The sequence below is a fragment of the Carlito syrichta genome, unplaced genomic scaffold (assembly GCF_000164805.1).
Source record: "Carlito syrichta isolate Samal-C Ts95f unplaced genomic scaffold, Tarsius_syrichta-2.0.1 Scaffold246956, whole genome shotgun sequence".
Classification (NCBI taxonomy): domain Eukaryota; kingdom Metazoa; phylum Chordata; class Mammalia; order Primates; family Tarsiidae; genus Carlito; species Carlito syrichta.
This window is the reverse complement of record NW_007191052.1, coordinates 125544-142480: the sequence shown is the minus strand read 5'-3', so window position 1 is coordinate 142480 and position 16937 is coordinate 125544. Positions and strand designations below refer to the sequence as shown.

The 16937-nt window shown below is 34.8% G+C and overlaps 1 protein-coding gene across 4 annotated transcripts in view; it reads left to right on the top strand.

The window, feature by feature from the left end:
• The window catches only part of GUCY1B3 (guanylate cyclase 1 soluble subunit beta), a 45680-nt gene that overhangs the window by 1027 nt on the left and 27716 nt on the right, over positions 1 to 16937 (top strand). For all 4 annotated transcript variants that reach the window (XM_021709516.1, XM_021709515.1, XM_008051947.2 and 1 more), the window contains 2 exons: positions 14369 to 14469; positions 16303 to 16421. In XM_021709516.1, coding sequence (XP_021565191.1) covers positions 16329 to 16421 — 93 coding nt within the window. In that variant the 5' untranslated portion in view covers positions 14369 to 14469; positions 16303 to 16328. The remainder of the gene's footprint in view (positions 1 to 14368; positions 14470 to 16302; positions 16422 to 16937) is intronic.

Here is a 16937-nt window from a genome sequence, read left to right as displayed (position 1 = left end):
GAGGTCCCCGCGGCCTTGCGACCCCGCCTGGGCGTGGGAACGCGCCGCCAGGCTCCCAGGCTCCGCCGGCCGCTCGGCTCCCACGCGGAGGGGCCCGAGGGACTCGCGGGCCTGGCCCGGTCCGGGCGCCCAGAGGCCTGGGAAACAGACGCCAAACCTTGACGCCTCCGGGATTCGCTCACCTTGCAGACGCGTCGTTAGTTAAACCTTTCAGGTATGCTGAAACACACAGGACACGGGTTCTGGAATCAGACGCATTGGTTCCTTCTGAAATAAAGTGAAATTGGTATGCTCTCTCTTTCATTTCCCCCAAATACCTTTTTTCGTTTTCTGCTGTGGCGAAGCTTGGCAGTTCTGGGAGGCGTTCTAGTTTCAGTCTAGAGCCCTGAGCCCAATACTCAGGTTCTGAACGGAAATACCACACCCGCCTGAGAGTTTAAACCTGTTGCAATGACTGACAGGTCAGCATTTCTGTAGGCAGGTTGGGCATTTCAATCTAACAGTTATCCCTTTGTTTCTCTCTTTTACTCTGTTAAAATTTGCATTTAACTTATTTTGTACAGCTGACCACCACCAGCTAGCCACACCAACGATTATGTATATGGATTTTCATATTAGAGCAACAATTATTACATTCTAATAGAGGTAGAGAGAAGGCTTGAGTGAGCAAATGGGAACACAGTTATTGTTTACTCTGATTTCCCATAATTCTGATTTCACTTTGTTATCTCAAATAGGTGATGCTTCAATGCTGTTTTTCCCTAAGTAAATTACGATTATTAGTGCTCAGTGCTAATAGACTTTATTGTGCATGTACATGACTGTGCATTCTTATGACTACCTATTTCCATGGACATGACCAAGATTATATTTAAAGCATTAGAATGCAACCTTAATTTCCCCTGGATCTGTATTATTAAGCATTTCTTTCATGTTCCATAATTCATCTATGTATATCCACAGGGCACATCTACACATTATGAAGAGAATTCTAGATTTGACAATTATGTTGTTGAATCCAGTGAGAATGCAGGCAGTAAAGGTTATTCTGGGATTTGAATTTTCTGTTTACCTTTTTACTGCCTCCATAAGTTTTATTTTGTTAGGTGGTTATAGAGAAAGCAGACATCAAGAAAAAGACTTTAAACAGTGTAACTTATATATAGTATTATTTTTAAACTACTTTCTTAGTAAATTTATGAAAGCAGCATGAATAACTTCCAAATGATGCTTACTCATCTTTAAGACAGAAATTCCCAAATTTCCTGATGGATGTGCAACAACAATAAATATGTTTAGAATTTTGAGAGCATACTAAAAGATGGCTATTATGATTAGGCAGTAATATATTTTGATGAGATTTAGACTGTACTTGTCATTACTAATTTAGGTTATTGCTAAATACTGGGATAAAAAATACTTTATAGAGAAATCTATCAGAAATTTTAGAATGTTAAGTTATCAAGAGATTTGTTTATATTGGTCATAGTTTCCCAGAAAAAGTCCAAATATGTAAAAATTCCATGGATGAAAACGTAACTCTGCCAAATTACACTGAGAATATTCTTCCAATCAACTTTTAAAAATAATTTATTAACTTGCCAATTTACCATTAAGTAGCTTCAAACAATACTTTTAGTCTAAGTGATAATAATTTCAATTATTCCAAACATATTTTTTTCTGGTAAAAATGAAACAAATCATTTTTACCAGAAAAACATGATTTCTTTTTTTTTTAAATCTTAGGTAAAATTACCCCAAGGATTATGCCTCTGCATGAGAAAAACTGTTACTCAAAGTAGTATTGGTAATCTAGGTGTTAACTTTGATTCTTTTTTGTCTACACATCTTTTTGGTGGATCCCAACTTGTCTTGGGTGTGGTTTAGTATCTGGGTTAGAGAAAGACTTTAGCTTCCTGCATTGAGGGGATTAAAGCTGCTCCTTGGTTTCCAACCCAGTACCCCTGAATAATTGCTGAATGCTCCCTGGAAAAGCATTTACTTGCCATGGAAAAACATCTTACACCTGGAGACTGGGGAGGACAAATTGGAGGAGTATAATTGAAAAATGCTCCTTGGGCAATTCTGATTTCTCCTCTCAACTCCGCCCTCAGTTCAGGGGAGGATTACTGCTGTCCTTAGTCCAAAATGCTTTCAGTTTTAACTTTTTTTTTCTTAGCAATTGAATATAGGAGGGAAAAAACAAAAACAAACTTTTTTTGTCTCAGTAAGTACCAAACTCCTCTATCTTCCTTTTTGTTCTGTGAGAAACTATCTAAATTGATGTTTATAAAATTTTGCATAACACTTTTTTGGTTTACTAGGAAATGGCTATCCATCCTTCCTGAGAAAAAAGATGAGAGAGGATGCCAAACATTTAATGACAAATAAAATCCTAAGTAACAGATTCCAGACAGAAAATTCTAAGTGGATAAGAGCCAAAAATGCTTCATTGTAAACTCTGTATCCACTTACACTCTTACCACAATATAACCATTTCACAAGAGCTTTAAATTTCTCTTTTTTTTTTTTTAAAGAAAGAAAAAATTATCTAGGTATCCAACCTTTTGGCTTCCCTGGGCCACATCGAGTAAAGAGGAATTGCCTTGGACTGCACATAAATTATATATTATAGTTGGTGTATATGCACGATAGGACTTCTTTTTTACATTTTTATTGTAAAGTTTAGGAAAATGAGAACAATACAAAACTAGTGGGAAATTTGACCTTGTTTTTGTAAAACCAATGTATCAATGTCTGGTTTGATGGAAATGGTTGCAGTTCTTAGTGAGTTCTCAAGGTGCTCATCAGAAATGGTTGCTCAAATTTTGCTCTTCGTGTGCTTCCTAACTGAAAACAGCTGCTCAAAAATGTATGTGCTGCCAAAAAGTGATGTCATGAAGAAGGCGTGATTGTGAACTTCAAAAATAGAACTATGCATTGGGTCACAAAGAAAATAAATAGTAAAAATAACACATGATGTTAAATAATTTTATGTGGCTTCATTACTAGCTGTCCTGGGCCACATGTTTCCCACGGACCTGCAGGTTGGACTTGCCTAGTCTAGACCAAGGTCCAGCAAACTTTCTCTTAAAGGACTAGATAGTACTTTTTTTAGGTGTTGCAGACTAAGGCAAAGGCAAAGTAGAGTTATCTACATTAACCATTTAAAAATAACCATTTAAAATTAACCATTCGAGACCTGCCTGGGCAACTTGGCGAGACCTCATCTCTACAATAAATAAAAAATCAGCCGGGCGTGGTAGCGCACGCCTGTAATTGCGGCTACTCCGAAGGCTGAGGCGGAAGGATCGCCGGAGCCCTGCAGGTCGAGGCTGCGGTGGCCGGGAGCGGCCACTGCACTCCAGTCTGGGCGACAGAGCGAGACTCCAACTCAAAAAAAAAAATTAACCATTTAAAAATACAAAAATCATTCTTAGTCCTTAAACCAGACAAAACAAACTACCCAAAGTGAGCTAGATTAGATTCATGGGCTGTAGTTTTCTGACCTCTGATCTAAACCATGACAAATGTGAAAAAGCAAGAGACCTCTGAATCTATTTCAAAGCTTATTTCGGTGACTTTCAGTTTTCAGATGGTTCTTTTAAGAAGACATAGCTTCTAACTAATGAGAAAACTCAATGATCAATTTAGAAAATACATAAAGTGAGGATTTATACAGATTAGAAAACACCTAAATACTTGATTTAGCCATCTCTGTTATCCTTTCGTCAGCCTTGACTAAACTAATCACTGCATCAAATTTCTGGGTCCTTTCAAGTCCTTTCCTCTCTGTAATTTCAGTTGACTGCTACCACACCCGTTAGAAACAGAAAAAAATCTTTCTAGCACAATTTTTTTTTGTAATAAGAAGGCTAAATTTTTAAGAGGTTAAATGACAGTCATAGGGAATTCTATGAAGAGAGCAAAGAGGCAGAAACTCCAACTCTGCCCTTTTGGTGCCAGATTTAATGCTTCTTTAAAGGTAGCAACTCAGAAGACATAAGTAATGGCAGTTTTTTCGTTCACTACCTTGCCTCCTTGTCCATTAAAGAGGGAGATGAGCCGGGCACGGTGGCTCAGCCTGTAATCTCGCTTTGGGAGGCTGAGGTGAGTGAATTGCCTGAGCCCACGGGTTCAAGACCCACCTGAGCAACTTGGGGAGACTTCATCTCCACAATAAATAAAAAAAAAAAAATTAGCCAGGCGTGGTAGCGCGTGCCTGTAGTTCCAGCTACTTGGAAGACTGAGGCGGTAGGATCCCCGGAGCCTAGTAGGCGAGGCTGCGGTGGCCGGGAGCGGCCACTGCACTCCAGTCTGGGCGACAGAGTGAGACTCCAACTCAAAAAAAAAAAAAAAAAAGAGGGAGATGGTGAGAAAAATTGCATTTTTGTTGTTTGTATCTAAGAGCATTTTTTAGATTAAACTATATCAAAATATGGGGCATTTAAAGAAGTTTTTATTGAAGATAAAAGGTGGCCATTGTGAATCATTTATTGTGCCTCTTTGTTACTGTGACTTTGGATCTATTGAATATTCAGATCTATTTGCCATTCATTGTTGAATCATGAAATATTAAACTGTTACTTTCTTGAAATTCTCTGTGGTCTGTCTTCAAATCACCCAAACATGGAGATCTTTCAGACCAGTCATCCTACATAACCTCAGCCCTCCAGCCCCAACCATACTGAGCTTTTCAAATGTGTCAGGGAAACACTTGTACTTGGGAGGTCCTCCTTTTTTCACTCTTCCCACCCCCTCCTGTAAGAATAAATATCTTTCAGCTCTGAGATGTCAAGACAAATGTTACTTCTCAAAGGCACCTTTTCTCATATCCAGAACTATACTTTTCCTTTCTAGTACTGTGCCTGCAACAGTTTGTAATTATATATTGCCCTATTTAATTAATGTTTGCCCTTCATAACTATGTCTAGAGTGCCCTCTCCACTCTTCCTTCCATATATATATACATATATATGTGTGTGTATATATATATATTTATATATCCAACACTCTACCAGACTCTCTATAAGCTAATGAATATATATATATATATATTTTTGAGTTGGAGTCTCACTCTGTCGCCCAGACTGGAGTGCAGTGACCACTCCCGGCCACCGCGGCCTCGACCTGCTGGGCTCCGGTGATCCTTCTGCCTCAGCCTTCCGAGTAGCCGGAATTACAGGCACGTGCTACCATGCCCGGCTGATTTTTTTATTTATTGTAGAGATGAGGTCTCGCCAAGTTGCCCAGGCAGGTCTCAAAGCCACGGGCTCAGGCAATCCACTCACCTCAGCCTCCCAAAGCGCAGGATTATAGGCTGAGCCACCGAGCCCGGCTATGAATATTTATATTATAAATTATTTACTTTTTACAATTAATTTCCAAAAAAAGAGCACATATGTGTTTATCACAGATTTTTTTCCTGCAACCAGCATTTGTCAGAATAATGACATATTTTACCACTTTGTAATAACATATAAGCTCTACTGAAATAGACATTTTTTCCAGCTTTATAGAGATGTAATAGACAAATTAAAATTTTTTATATGTAAGATGCTACAACTTGATGCTTTGAAGTACATATACATTGTAAAATCATCACCATAATCAAGTAAATTGACATACTCATCACCTTACATAGTTACTCTTTTTTAGTGGTGAGAACATTTACTCCTTTTTAGTGGTGCGAACATCTAAGATCTTAGCAAGTTGTAGGTATATTTTATAGTATTGTTAACTGAAATTATTCATTGTAATTGTTTATAGTCACATTGCAATACAAAATAAACTTTCCTTATGTCTGTGAAGAATGTAAATAATAGTGATTAATTATAGCATTTCCTTTTGGAAGAGTCAGTTCATTTATGTTATCTCATGTTATGTCATGTTATGTGTGGATATATTAGAGAGATTAAAAACTCTAGTGTTGGATTGCCAATTCCATATATCAAAAGACAGATACTTGATTTTATTCAGGATGTGATTGAATCTTTTAGCAAGTTTCTAAAGGGCAGATGTGTGGTGCTGTTTAAAGTCAGTTTCATAGACTGTAGATAAATGTAATATTGAAATTAATTTTGAAAACCAGGTGAGGAAACTCATCATGTCATGCTATTCTAAATGTGACATGCCATATATATTAAAACCTATCCTATGGTTGTGCAGTCACAGTCCTAAATGCTTTGTACTCATTATCTCACTTAATCTTCACAACCTTCACAGAATATAGACTTGTTTATTGTCCTCATTTTGCGAATGAGAGAGTGGAGGTTTAAAGACTTTAAAAAGCCTACCTCAAACCACTCAGTTATTAATCATTAGAACAGGGATTTGCACATAGATAGACTTGTAATTATAATATTATGTTTTCTCCAAAGAGAAGGACCTTTATTGTCTTGTCCAAAGACAACCAATTTAGCAAGGATATGGCCACTGTATTGTGTATATGTGTATTAGTACTGCCTGGTTTTGTTTTCTTGGAATGTTCAAGCACTTGCACATGTGCTTTTGGCTACAATAATTTTAAAGTGGGCTTATCACCAACAAGCATAAGTGGTAAAGAAAATCAGAGCCTCTGAAATTTGAAACTACTTAGTTATTTTGAGAAGAGCTGTGACTTGATGTGTTCCCCAGGTAGAGTGAACAGTGAAATGTACACACCAGTGTCTATGTCAATTCATTTGTTTGATAAAGCTACTGAAAATGACTCACTGGAAATGTTTGCAGATTTGTTTTTAGAATTGGAGAAATTACTTGTAAGGGTCTCCTGTGCCAGGCTGGCCATAGTCAGAAAGAAAAAAATGCAATTACATATCAAGACTGGTGCAGCTTTGCCTAAAAGCTAAAGTATGGGCATCTCTTATGACAGCATTTACTGTTACAGTTTACAGTACTTGGATGAGTGAACACATTATCTTAAAATAAATGACCTTTACCAACTGAAAGATAAGTCCACATAACAAGCTGTTGCTGGATTTGAAGGGCTGTCTGCCCCTTGGGAGCTCCCACAAACTAGTCTTTCCTTTGGGAGTTCAGACTTACTGAGAATTATTTGATTGGAATATTGAAAATTCAAAGGCTATTCTGAATTCATGCTTCACAGTCACTTAGAAAAAAGTGTTATAAACTTTTTGTTTTTTAGCTGTGATATAGTTATTATCTGCACTTTATAGGGGAGATTTTACTTTTAATAATGGTCAGACACAATGCCACATTGATAATACCCTTCCAGCCCACTACAATGGACCATCCTAGGATTTGTTATCAAGATGACATCTGCATATTGTTTTTTAATACAGCACGTACTCTGATAATGTTGTTTATACTTTATACAATCAGTACCTGCTTGGAGCTCTCATTAGTCAGGCTGATAGTTTGATGTTTGTTGAACTTTTCTGCCTGAGAGAAGACCTTATTTTCTGACTCCATTTTCAAGATGCCTGTATTCAGGCTCTCTCATTTCAAAACACTCATTTTAATTCCTCCATGGAAAACTTACCTGAAAACTAGCAGTTCTTGTGGTATACTTTACAAACTTGACAAGTGTACAGTAGAAGGAATGCTCAGTGTCTGAATTCAGTTTTTGTATATTCACATGTTACAATTAAAGAATATTTCCTTATGTGTGGAGTTATGAATAATATCACCTGAAAATTTTAAACAAATTTAAACCAAGTTAAAAAAATACAAAATATTCTTAATTTGGAAAACAGACTATACACTTTTGTCAGTAATATTTAATTGCTTGTTTCTTAGTAGAGTGTTTGGAAACTTGTGGATAAATATATTTAACTCATTCACTCATTTTAAAACATGCACACATTTATTTAAACACATGAAAGAAAAGTAAAAATCCTTGTCCACAAAACACTATCATGATAAAAATACCTACTACCTTTTGTGGAAAGGTAATTTGTATAAATAAAGGATCTATTTAAATGTCAATAAATATAAATATCTAAGTGTAAGTTGGAAATTAATTGCTATTGGGAAAATATTTATACATACTCAACTTTTAAATAGTTATTATGACACAAATACATGGAATATGATTAGTTATCATTTTGTTCTCAGGTGAAAATTGTATCTTTATTTTTAAAGCTTTTAGGGAGATAGAGCTTGTTTGGCTATTTGAATTTGTGAATTATATCAGCTAATCAACAAAATAAGTACACATTTAATTTAATTGCTTGATACTGAATGAAAAATTTTAAATTTTGTTGTCATCTCTCCCTTCTCTTTCTATTATCATTTTCTCTTTTCCCTTTTTCTTCTTTTTCTTCATCTTCTTCAAGTACTATCACTCTTGCCAGTTAGAAATATTAGGCATTAAATGTGTGAGAAGTCCTGTTCTAAACTCTTTACTTAGATTAAGTCTGCTAATTGACATAGTGACTGGAGGTAAGTACTGATGTAACTCTGTTTTACAGATGAGGAAATGAAACAGCAAGAGGTGAATTTGCCCAAACTGCATATAGGATTAGCTTAGTTGTTTATTTTGCATACTGTGTAAGGAAAGACTATGACAATAGTTCAAACCAAGTGAGATTCTTTTCATCTAGCTTACTTATTAGCCATAGAAAGTGCCTTTTTAACCTTATCCAATCTCTCGAAATATTTATTACTATCTGCTTCAGTGAGTATAGTAGAAAAATTTAATGCTTAACCCAAGCATGGTCATTGAATATGTAGGTAAAGGTTACAGGAAGTACTGCAAACCATACTGTTTAAAAAGAGTGAAAGACTATGACCATCTGGGGTTAAGTAGGGATTTTAATAATAATAATAATAATAAGCAACAGCAGCAGAATGTAATACAAACTAGGATGCGTGATAATAGCCACCCCATTGGTTTTATTTGATAGATGAGCACTCTTGATCACAGTTTAATCCAGTTTGCCTATGGCCTCATATGGTATATTTTGTAATCTAAAAATCATTGAAGAAAATAAAAGTATGTCCAAAGTCTCATTTTAGATTTTAAAGTATGGTTCTCAGAGAAACCTGTGGTTCTCCTCACATGTAAGCTAAGTATAATTTAAAAAATAGATAAATTACATAATTACTTTATGTAATGCAGCCATTTAAACAAAATTGATTTTCAAAAAATAATTCCAAAAGAATGAGTGAGTCTAGAAAATATGGTTAGTGCGCTTGGCTAAATTTGAAAAATTTACTTTATATATCCTGAAAATAAACCTTACATTGTTAGAAACATTATACAGTCACATGTGAATACACGCGCGCATGCACAGACACACACATACAGGGAGGGGGGGAACCAAAAAACCCAGAATTTATTTATTAAAAATTATGTAATTATTCTTACATGTTTAAACTTCAGTCACCTTCATATTACTCTTCATTTGGTGCAATACACCTATCAAGATGCTTTTTTTCACTGCTTAAAACAGTTTTTGAACTTCTCAATTTTTATGCCTTTTCGTGCTTCTGCCATTTTTTATTTCTTTGTTTATTTCACCTCAGCAAAATGTTTCCCTCTGAGGACTTTTTTTTATCCAGGGAAACATGAAAGAGTCACTCAGGGCAAGATCCAGTCAATAGGGATGGTTGGGCACAGAGGTCTTGTCATTTTTGGTAAAACATTTTTAAAAATTAAAAATAAATACATAAATAAAACTGCTGAACAGTTGTGTGATGTGGGCAGGTGAGTTATTAGGGTAGAAGAACCAGTCACCTCTTTGCCACAACTTGGGGTGTTTCTTCTGCAAACTATGATGTACAACAACGCTAGCTGCTGCTCTGGTGCCCATGGGTTCTTAGAACACTTATCTAGAGGAGGAAGACTTAACTACAAGGGGCCTGCCTTCCAAAAGATAATTCCATTTTTTGGGGGGATAACTCCTCATATAATTATTCTTTGGCTTTAAGGAGAAAGCTTAAAAATTATGGGATAACAATGTAGGGTATGGAGCATTATGAGTTAATACTACTTGAGTTATGTAAGTAGCTTACATAATTTAAATATTGGCCTACTTCCTTACTTTTCTTTTATTTGCTAGTCATCCTCTGTGATTTCAGGTAGCCAGTGATGAAACAGCTCCAAAACTAAAGAGAGAAAGAAGTGAGTAATGTGGGGAGGGAAGCGTTCCTCAAAGAATAGTGGCAGCTATATTTGGCAGAGTGCAAGGAGGTGGTTATTATAACACCTCTACACATTGGAGGCTAAAGTATTTCACAGCATGAAGTCTAATCAAATATAAGTTTGACAAAAAGTTAGAGGAAAAGTAGTGCTGAGAAATGAGAGACAACAGAGAAGACTTCATTGACTTAAAATTGCTACTAGTTTCAATGACTACATTGCTTGGAATAAATTTTCTTGATTATTTTTCTTTTTGCCTGGAAATTCTCCTTCTCAGTTTAGTATATTGAACCACTTCACACTAAGGGGATCTGTGAATCTCCAATGAGCTTTTCCTCTGAAAAGGGAAGATGAAGAATGGTGTACGGGAAGAAGAGAAGCGATCTCAAAATGGTTAGGTGTAAGGTGGTAGGGACACATTTTTCTTCCTCACGTTTTTGCTCAGATGTCCCCATCCCCATGAAACCTACCATGAGCACAGTATACATGATCACAGTGTGTGTGTGTGTTTGTCCCTTCCTTTTCCATTCCTACTCTCATTTCTTTATCCTAATCTACTTTTTCTTATAGTATTGATCATTTTATAATATAATTTGACCATACATTATGTTTATTGCTTATTCTTTCTGCCAACTAAAATGTAAGCTTTTTGTTCGTTGATATATTAAAAGTGTTTAGAAAAGTGCCTGGAAAATAATAAGACAGCCACGTATTTGTGAGAAAATTCTTCCTCCAGAAAAAAAAGAGAAAAAAGAAGACCCTCCTGTATTCTTAAAGATTTTTAATATAAAGTGTAAATAAAGAGTCCTAAATACATTGAATAATTCAGTGAAATTCAGAATGAAATTTTTAAGGGAAGATAATGTCTCCTTTCGTGTTCTACTGTTTAATTTCTATTTCAGCCCCCAGGGAGCATGTTGAGGCTGGTCATTTTAGGAAATAAAGCTTAAAAAGATAAGAGAACTTATTTTAATAAAAAGAGAAAAGGAAAGAGGTAGTGCATTGACTCATGGTTAGGGGATTCCTGGGGAAATGGCAGTTCCTCTATTTTATGCAGTGGGACAGTATTCTGCTTGTACTTCACTCATTTAAGTGTTGATATAGATTGGTGAGTGTTTCAGAAAAATTTAATTTATTACAGAAATCTATGTGATTTGGTTTATTCTAGTTGGACGAAAGGAAAATGACAGAGTGAAAACATGAGTTAATTTATATTGTATTTTATATATAATTTAAATTATTGTTTTATTAGAATGTCTTATCAGAGACTTCAAAATTCCAATCTGTAGACAGATCTTGTTTCATAATAAATTGTTGATGTCAAAAATGACAAAAATTAGGATATCCATATACTTCACACTAGCGGTTCCATTCCTAGGACTTTATTCTATTTGTACACAGAAATATAATTAACTACAAAGATATTTATCATAATATTTTTAATATTTGTGAAAAAAATGAAAGCAATCTAACAATAGACCAAAACTTTCGTATGTATACGATGCAGTTTTATTCGGTCATGGTTGTAAAAGTATAATTATTGATATGAAAAGATATCCATCAAATATTAAGTTGATATTATTGATATGAAAAGATATCCATCGAATATTAAGTCAATGTTAAAACAATAATGTTTTAAAGCAGTATGTCATATGTAAGGATATATATATAAGTATATTCAAGCATGCACAATGTGACTATATATTAACATGATTATCTCAGGATAATGGAGAATCTTTTTTTATTTTTAGTTTTTCCTATACTTTATATTCTTTTTATAATTAGAAATTAGAATGCATAAAATATATAATAATATTTGTTAAAGAATAAGATAGTGTTTGCATATTGTTTCCATGATTTTGAATATCTCACTGACTTTTGGTATTCAAAAGACTTGAAGTCTTTGAAGAGCTGTGTTCTTTTTGCTTAGTAGCTATGTATGTTTGAAAATAGGGACAATAATTACATGTTTTGTATATAGTGCTCTGATTGTTGTCAAACCTAGGAGTACTACCTTCATTAAGAATATGTATAATGCTTTAACTACTTAGAACATATTTTTGTATATTTTGTCTCTTTACGATTTTGGAAGGTGAATTATATTGTCATTCTCATTTTAGAAAAGGTCTCACTCTGTCACCCAGGCCAGAATGCAGTGATGTCATTACAGATCACTGTTGTCTTGAACTCCTGGGCTCATAGGATCCTGCTATGTTACCAGTGCTAGTCTTGAATTCCTGGTTTCAATCCTCCCCGTTGGCCTTTCAAAGCACTGGGATTACAGACATGAGCCACCATGCTTGACTAAAAAGAGAGGGTGTAATGCTTATATGATTTGCTCAGTTCAGTTAGTAAATTCTGGGCTCTGAAATTCAGATAGCTGTGCTTACCAAAATCATGCTTTTTTTTGTTTGTTTTTACATGCAATGTTATGAATACCTGCAAACAAATAAATGTTATGCTCAGAAAAATAGAGGGTGTTTTCAAGACTATCTCTATCCTGAGATGGTGATGTGACATACCACTATTGGAATTTTCCCCTTGAGTAGGCACAGGTATAGCCATGAGTGGCAGCTATGATAGCCCAGCCTCTCAGGGGAGAAAGTGGCATGGTCTGCTTTGACAGTTTTAAGGAGGTTTCAAGCCACTTTGTTGAAAGTTTACCTAAGGATAGTGGTTAGTTTCACTTGTTTCTCCTGGCAACATATAGGGATTTAGATGGACTGGATTCAGAGTCACAGGTTGACATCCCAGCCCCACAGACTTTTATGAATTCAACATTGGATGCTGTTTGAGACTTGGCTGGCTTCTACAGCTGGCAGTGTTTCGAACAGTGGAGTCCCCCTCTCTTTGGGCACTTCTTTGAGAAAAGTAATCCAAGTCTTATCAAAATAAATATATAATTATTAAATATATAATTATGGCCACTGTTAAAAATGATAACTATAATTTCCTTTCACTAGTACAGTGTATATTTTGAGCAACTGTGTTTAATAAGCTAAGATATAATTGACGACTTTATCAGTCTACTTGGCATCTCAAACTTCATATGTTTAAACCATAACTCTTGATCTTGTCTGCCCCAATCCGTCACTAACAGTCTTTCTTAAGTCATCTACCGGCGACAACATACTTTCGGTTACTTGGACCAAAAACCTCAGTATCATCCTTGAGTCGTCGTCTTCTTTCTCTACATCTAATCCATCAGCAAATTATGTTGAATTGACTTGCAGAACATACCTGGATTTGCGCGACTTTCCAGCCCTTCCCTGCTTCTTCCCTGAATCAAGTCACCAACATTTCTCACCTGAATACTGGCTGCAGCCTCCTAACTGGTCTCCCTCCTCTGTCCTACATCCCTTTGGTCCATTCTCAATGCAGCATCCGGTCTAAGCCCCTTAACCTAGATCAGTTCATATCACTGCTCAAAACCTAGCCCAAACCCTTCACCTTTTTCAAGTAGATGCCTGCTATCTCAATGTCCAACAAAGCTCAAGCACGCAATCTCTAGTTACTTCTTCAACCCATTCCCTTCCAGCTACTTTTCTCTCTCCTCTGTTCCAGCCACACTGGCCTCTGCTGTTCTCAACACCCCAGCCATGCTCCCACCTAACCCTTTGCACTTGTTCTCACTTCTGCCCAGAACACACTTACCAAAATTGCCCATGGCTTACTCACTGAACTCCTTCAGACTCTACTCAATGACAGCTTCTCCAAAGGCCTTCCTGACTGTTGTACTTGAGCTCCCCACCCCCATACTCTGCTTTGTTTTCTCCAAAGTACTTACCATTATATGTTACTTATTAATTGTATGCCTTGCCTTGTCTGTCTCCTTCTAGAATATGTGTGTTCCAAGAAGTCAGAGATGTTTGTCTGTTTTACGAAAGATTGGGCTCCTAGTACCTGGAGCAACACCTGGCACATCTAGAGATTCAACTTATACCAGCTGAATATTTTTTAAACCAAAAGTTATGTCATTAATTGCATCTGATGTTAGATATCGTGTTAAGCATTAGAGTACTATATAAATGTTAGTTTTACAAAAATATACTTAAATATATCATTTTAATTTAAAGAAGGGGGTGTGACCTAATTTCTGCTTGCTCACTAGACTTTTAGGTAGATGATACTGATTTAAACACATTTGCCAAAACAAATTCTATTTCTGATAGAAATCCATTGTTATATAACTCTTAAGACTGTAATGGCTATTATTTTATTTCAGTTTTTTTCTCTTGTCTCTCCCTTGTTTTTGTTTTGTAGAAAAGAGGCACAGTTAGATGAAGAAGGACAGTTTCTTGTCAGAATAATATATGATGATTCCAAAACTTATGATTTGGTTGCTGCTGCAAGCAAAGTTCTCAGTAAGTTGAATGCCATGTTCCTTCTTTGGCAAAGTTACACATAGATACCCCAAAATGCATGGTTCAAAATTACAACGTATGGCTATGCATGTTGTACAACGTACAACCGTGGTAAGGAGGACATTCATATATAATATTTGCCTCAGCCTATGCTGAGTCCTGTTCTGCCTTTTACTTCAGAAAAATGGAAAGGAGAAAATATGCTCTGTGTTCCTTCCCACAGAAAGCCATATACTAGGGAAGGAAAGTAAATTATTAATATATAATGTAACAGCTTCAGTTAAAGTGTCAACAATACAGCAATTACCAAAGTATAATATATATTATCCTCAAATCTCTTTTGCAATTCCAGGTTGTATTAGCTATTGGTAAAAGAAACAGGAAACTCAGATCTGCCACAGAAAAAGATCTTGCTGAAGATGACAAAGTATAAAACTTTCATGGAGAAAAAGTTGTTCTCAAAGGAATATCTGTTATTCCTGTAATGTTTAACTTATACCTAGGCTGTAGATTGAATAGGATAGAATGAAACTTTTTAGTAATAATCAAATGTAACTAGAAAAGCGAACACTATCTATGACAGAAAACAATTTTTAAAAAATGGTGTGGTTAACAGTAAAAAGAAAAATATTTAGCCTTATCAGTAATCACAATTGAGACAAATATGAAACAACTTTTTTCATGTAAATCTGGTGATTTTATACAATGAAAAATCAGAATAGTCAAAAGTAGAGTTAAAGGGAAAATCACACACATTTTTTATCTGATGGAGAATTAAGACAACTTTTTGAAGAACGATTTTACATTATCAAAACCTTTTAAAAATATTTTCAAACACTGGGATTTGTTCCTTAATAGATTATTATAACTCTTTACATTAAGATTTATGTTTGTGTTTTCTTGTAAAAGTTACTTATATTATCAAAATAAGTTAGAAAGTCTACATTTTCAATAAAAAGGGATCGTTTAAATGATTTTATCCATATGTTGAATAAGATTAAAATTGATACAGAAAAATGCATAAAATTTAAACTTTAGGAAATATTAATGATTGTATGTTAAAAGGATACCAGGGTACATGCTATATGCAATCAAGTTATTACATACACATATTTATATTTAAAAAGAATATTTCATGTCAAAATATTGTCATGTGCATTCTTGATAATTTTAAAATTTTATGATTTTAGAAAAAATAATACTTTAAATATATGCTTTAAAAAGCTGAAAATGAAGTACAGATTGAGAATCCCTTATCTAAAATGCTTAGGAACAGAAATGATTCTGCTTTTAGATTATTTTGGATTTTGGAATATTTGCATACATGTAATAAGGTATCTTGGGACTCAAGTCTAAACAGGAATTCACTTTTGTTTTATATACACCTTATATATATAACACAGGCTGAAGGTAATTTTATACAATATTTTAAATAATTTTGTTCATGAAACAAAGCACTGACTGTGATCTGTCACATGAAGTCAAGTGTAGAATTTTCCACTTGTGGTGTTTTGTCAGCACTCAAAAAATTTCAGATGTTGGAGCATTTTAGATTTCAGATTTCTGGATTAAGTATGCTCAAGCTGTAACTTGTGATGGAAGCTGAAAAACTGGTTGATTTCCTTATACGTACAAACTTATACTCTTAACATCTTAATCATGTCTTCTCAGAGTTCATTATATTGCCCTGGTCACAATTTTTTATGTGATCCATATTCTCTATACACAAAAATTGAGGACATTTAAAATATTTAAAAATATACAATCTTTATTCTTCCTACTAACAATATTTTATCTATTATATACTTTGTTTTCCCTCAACCTATAAAATAGATCTCAATGCTGGAGAAATCCTCCAAATGTTTGGGAAGATGTTTTTCGTATTTTGCCAAGAATCTGGTTATGATACAATCTTGCGTGTTCTGGGATCTAATGTCAGAGAATTTCTGCAGGTAAGCAATTTGAAGTCCTATAGTTAAATGTCATAGTGTTCATGGTTTTGAAATATAGGCTCTAGGATACCTTTATTCAACCATGTGGACAAGATTGTTTTGCTACTGAAACAGAATAATAGCGAGCATTTTCTAAATCACATCAAGTCATAGTTATTGGGTGATCTTGAATACATTTTAGCTTCATTTTTTGTTTTAATTTCTGACTACTGACATTGAATATGCAAGTTGTAAATTAGTGGTCTCCACATGATCTATTGTAATCTATTAACATGTGTTTTATTTTTTTGTAATGGCTAAATTGCTAGTGCATACGTTTTGGATATATACTATGGTCTTATTTTCTATTTGTAAAATATTTCAAGTTTGTAGATTACAACCAAATAATATATGAGTGTTTATGAAGTTTTACCTGAAATTCATTGTTTAGGAAAAAGCACCAGGTCTTTCAGGTGTTCTGCCACCAAAACACATTTTGAGAACTATTGCTGTGAGATACATATTAATTAATGTACT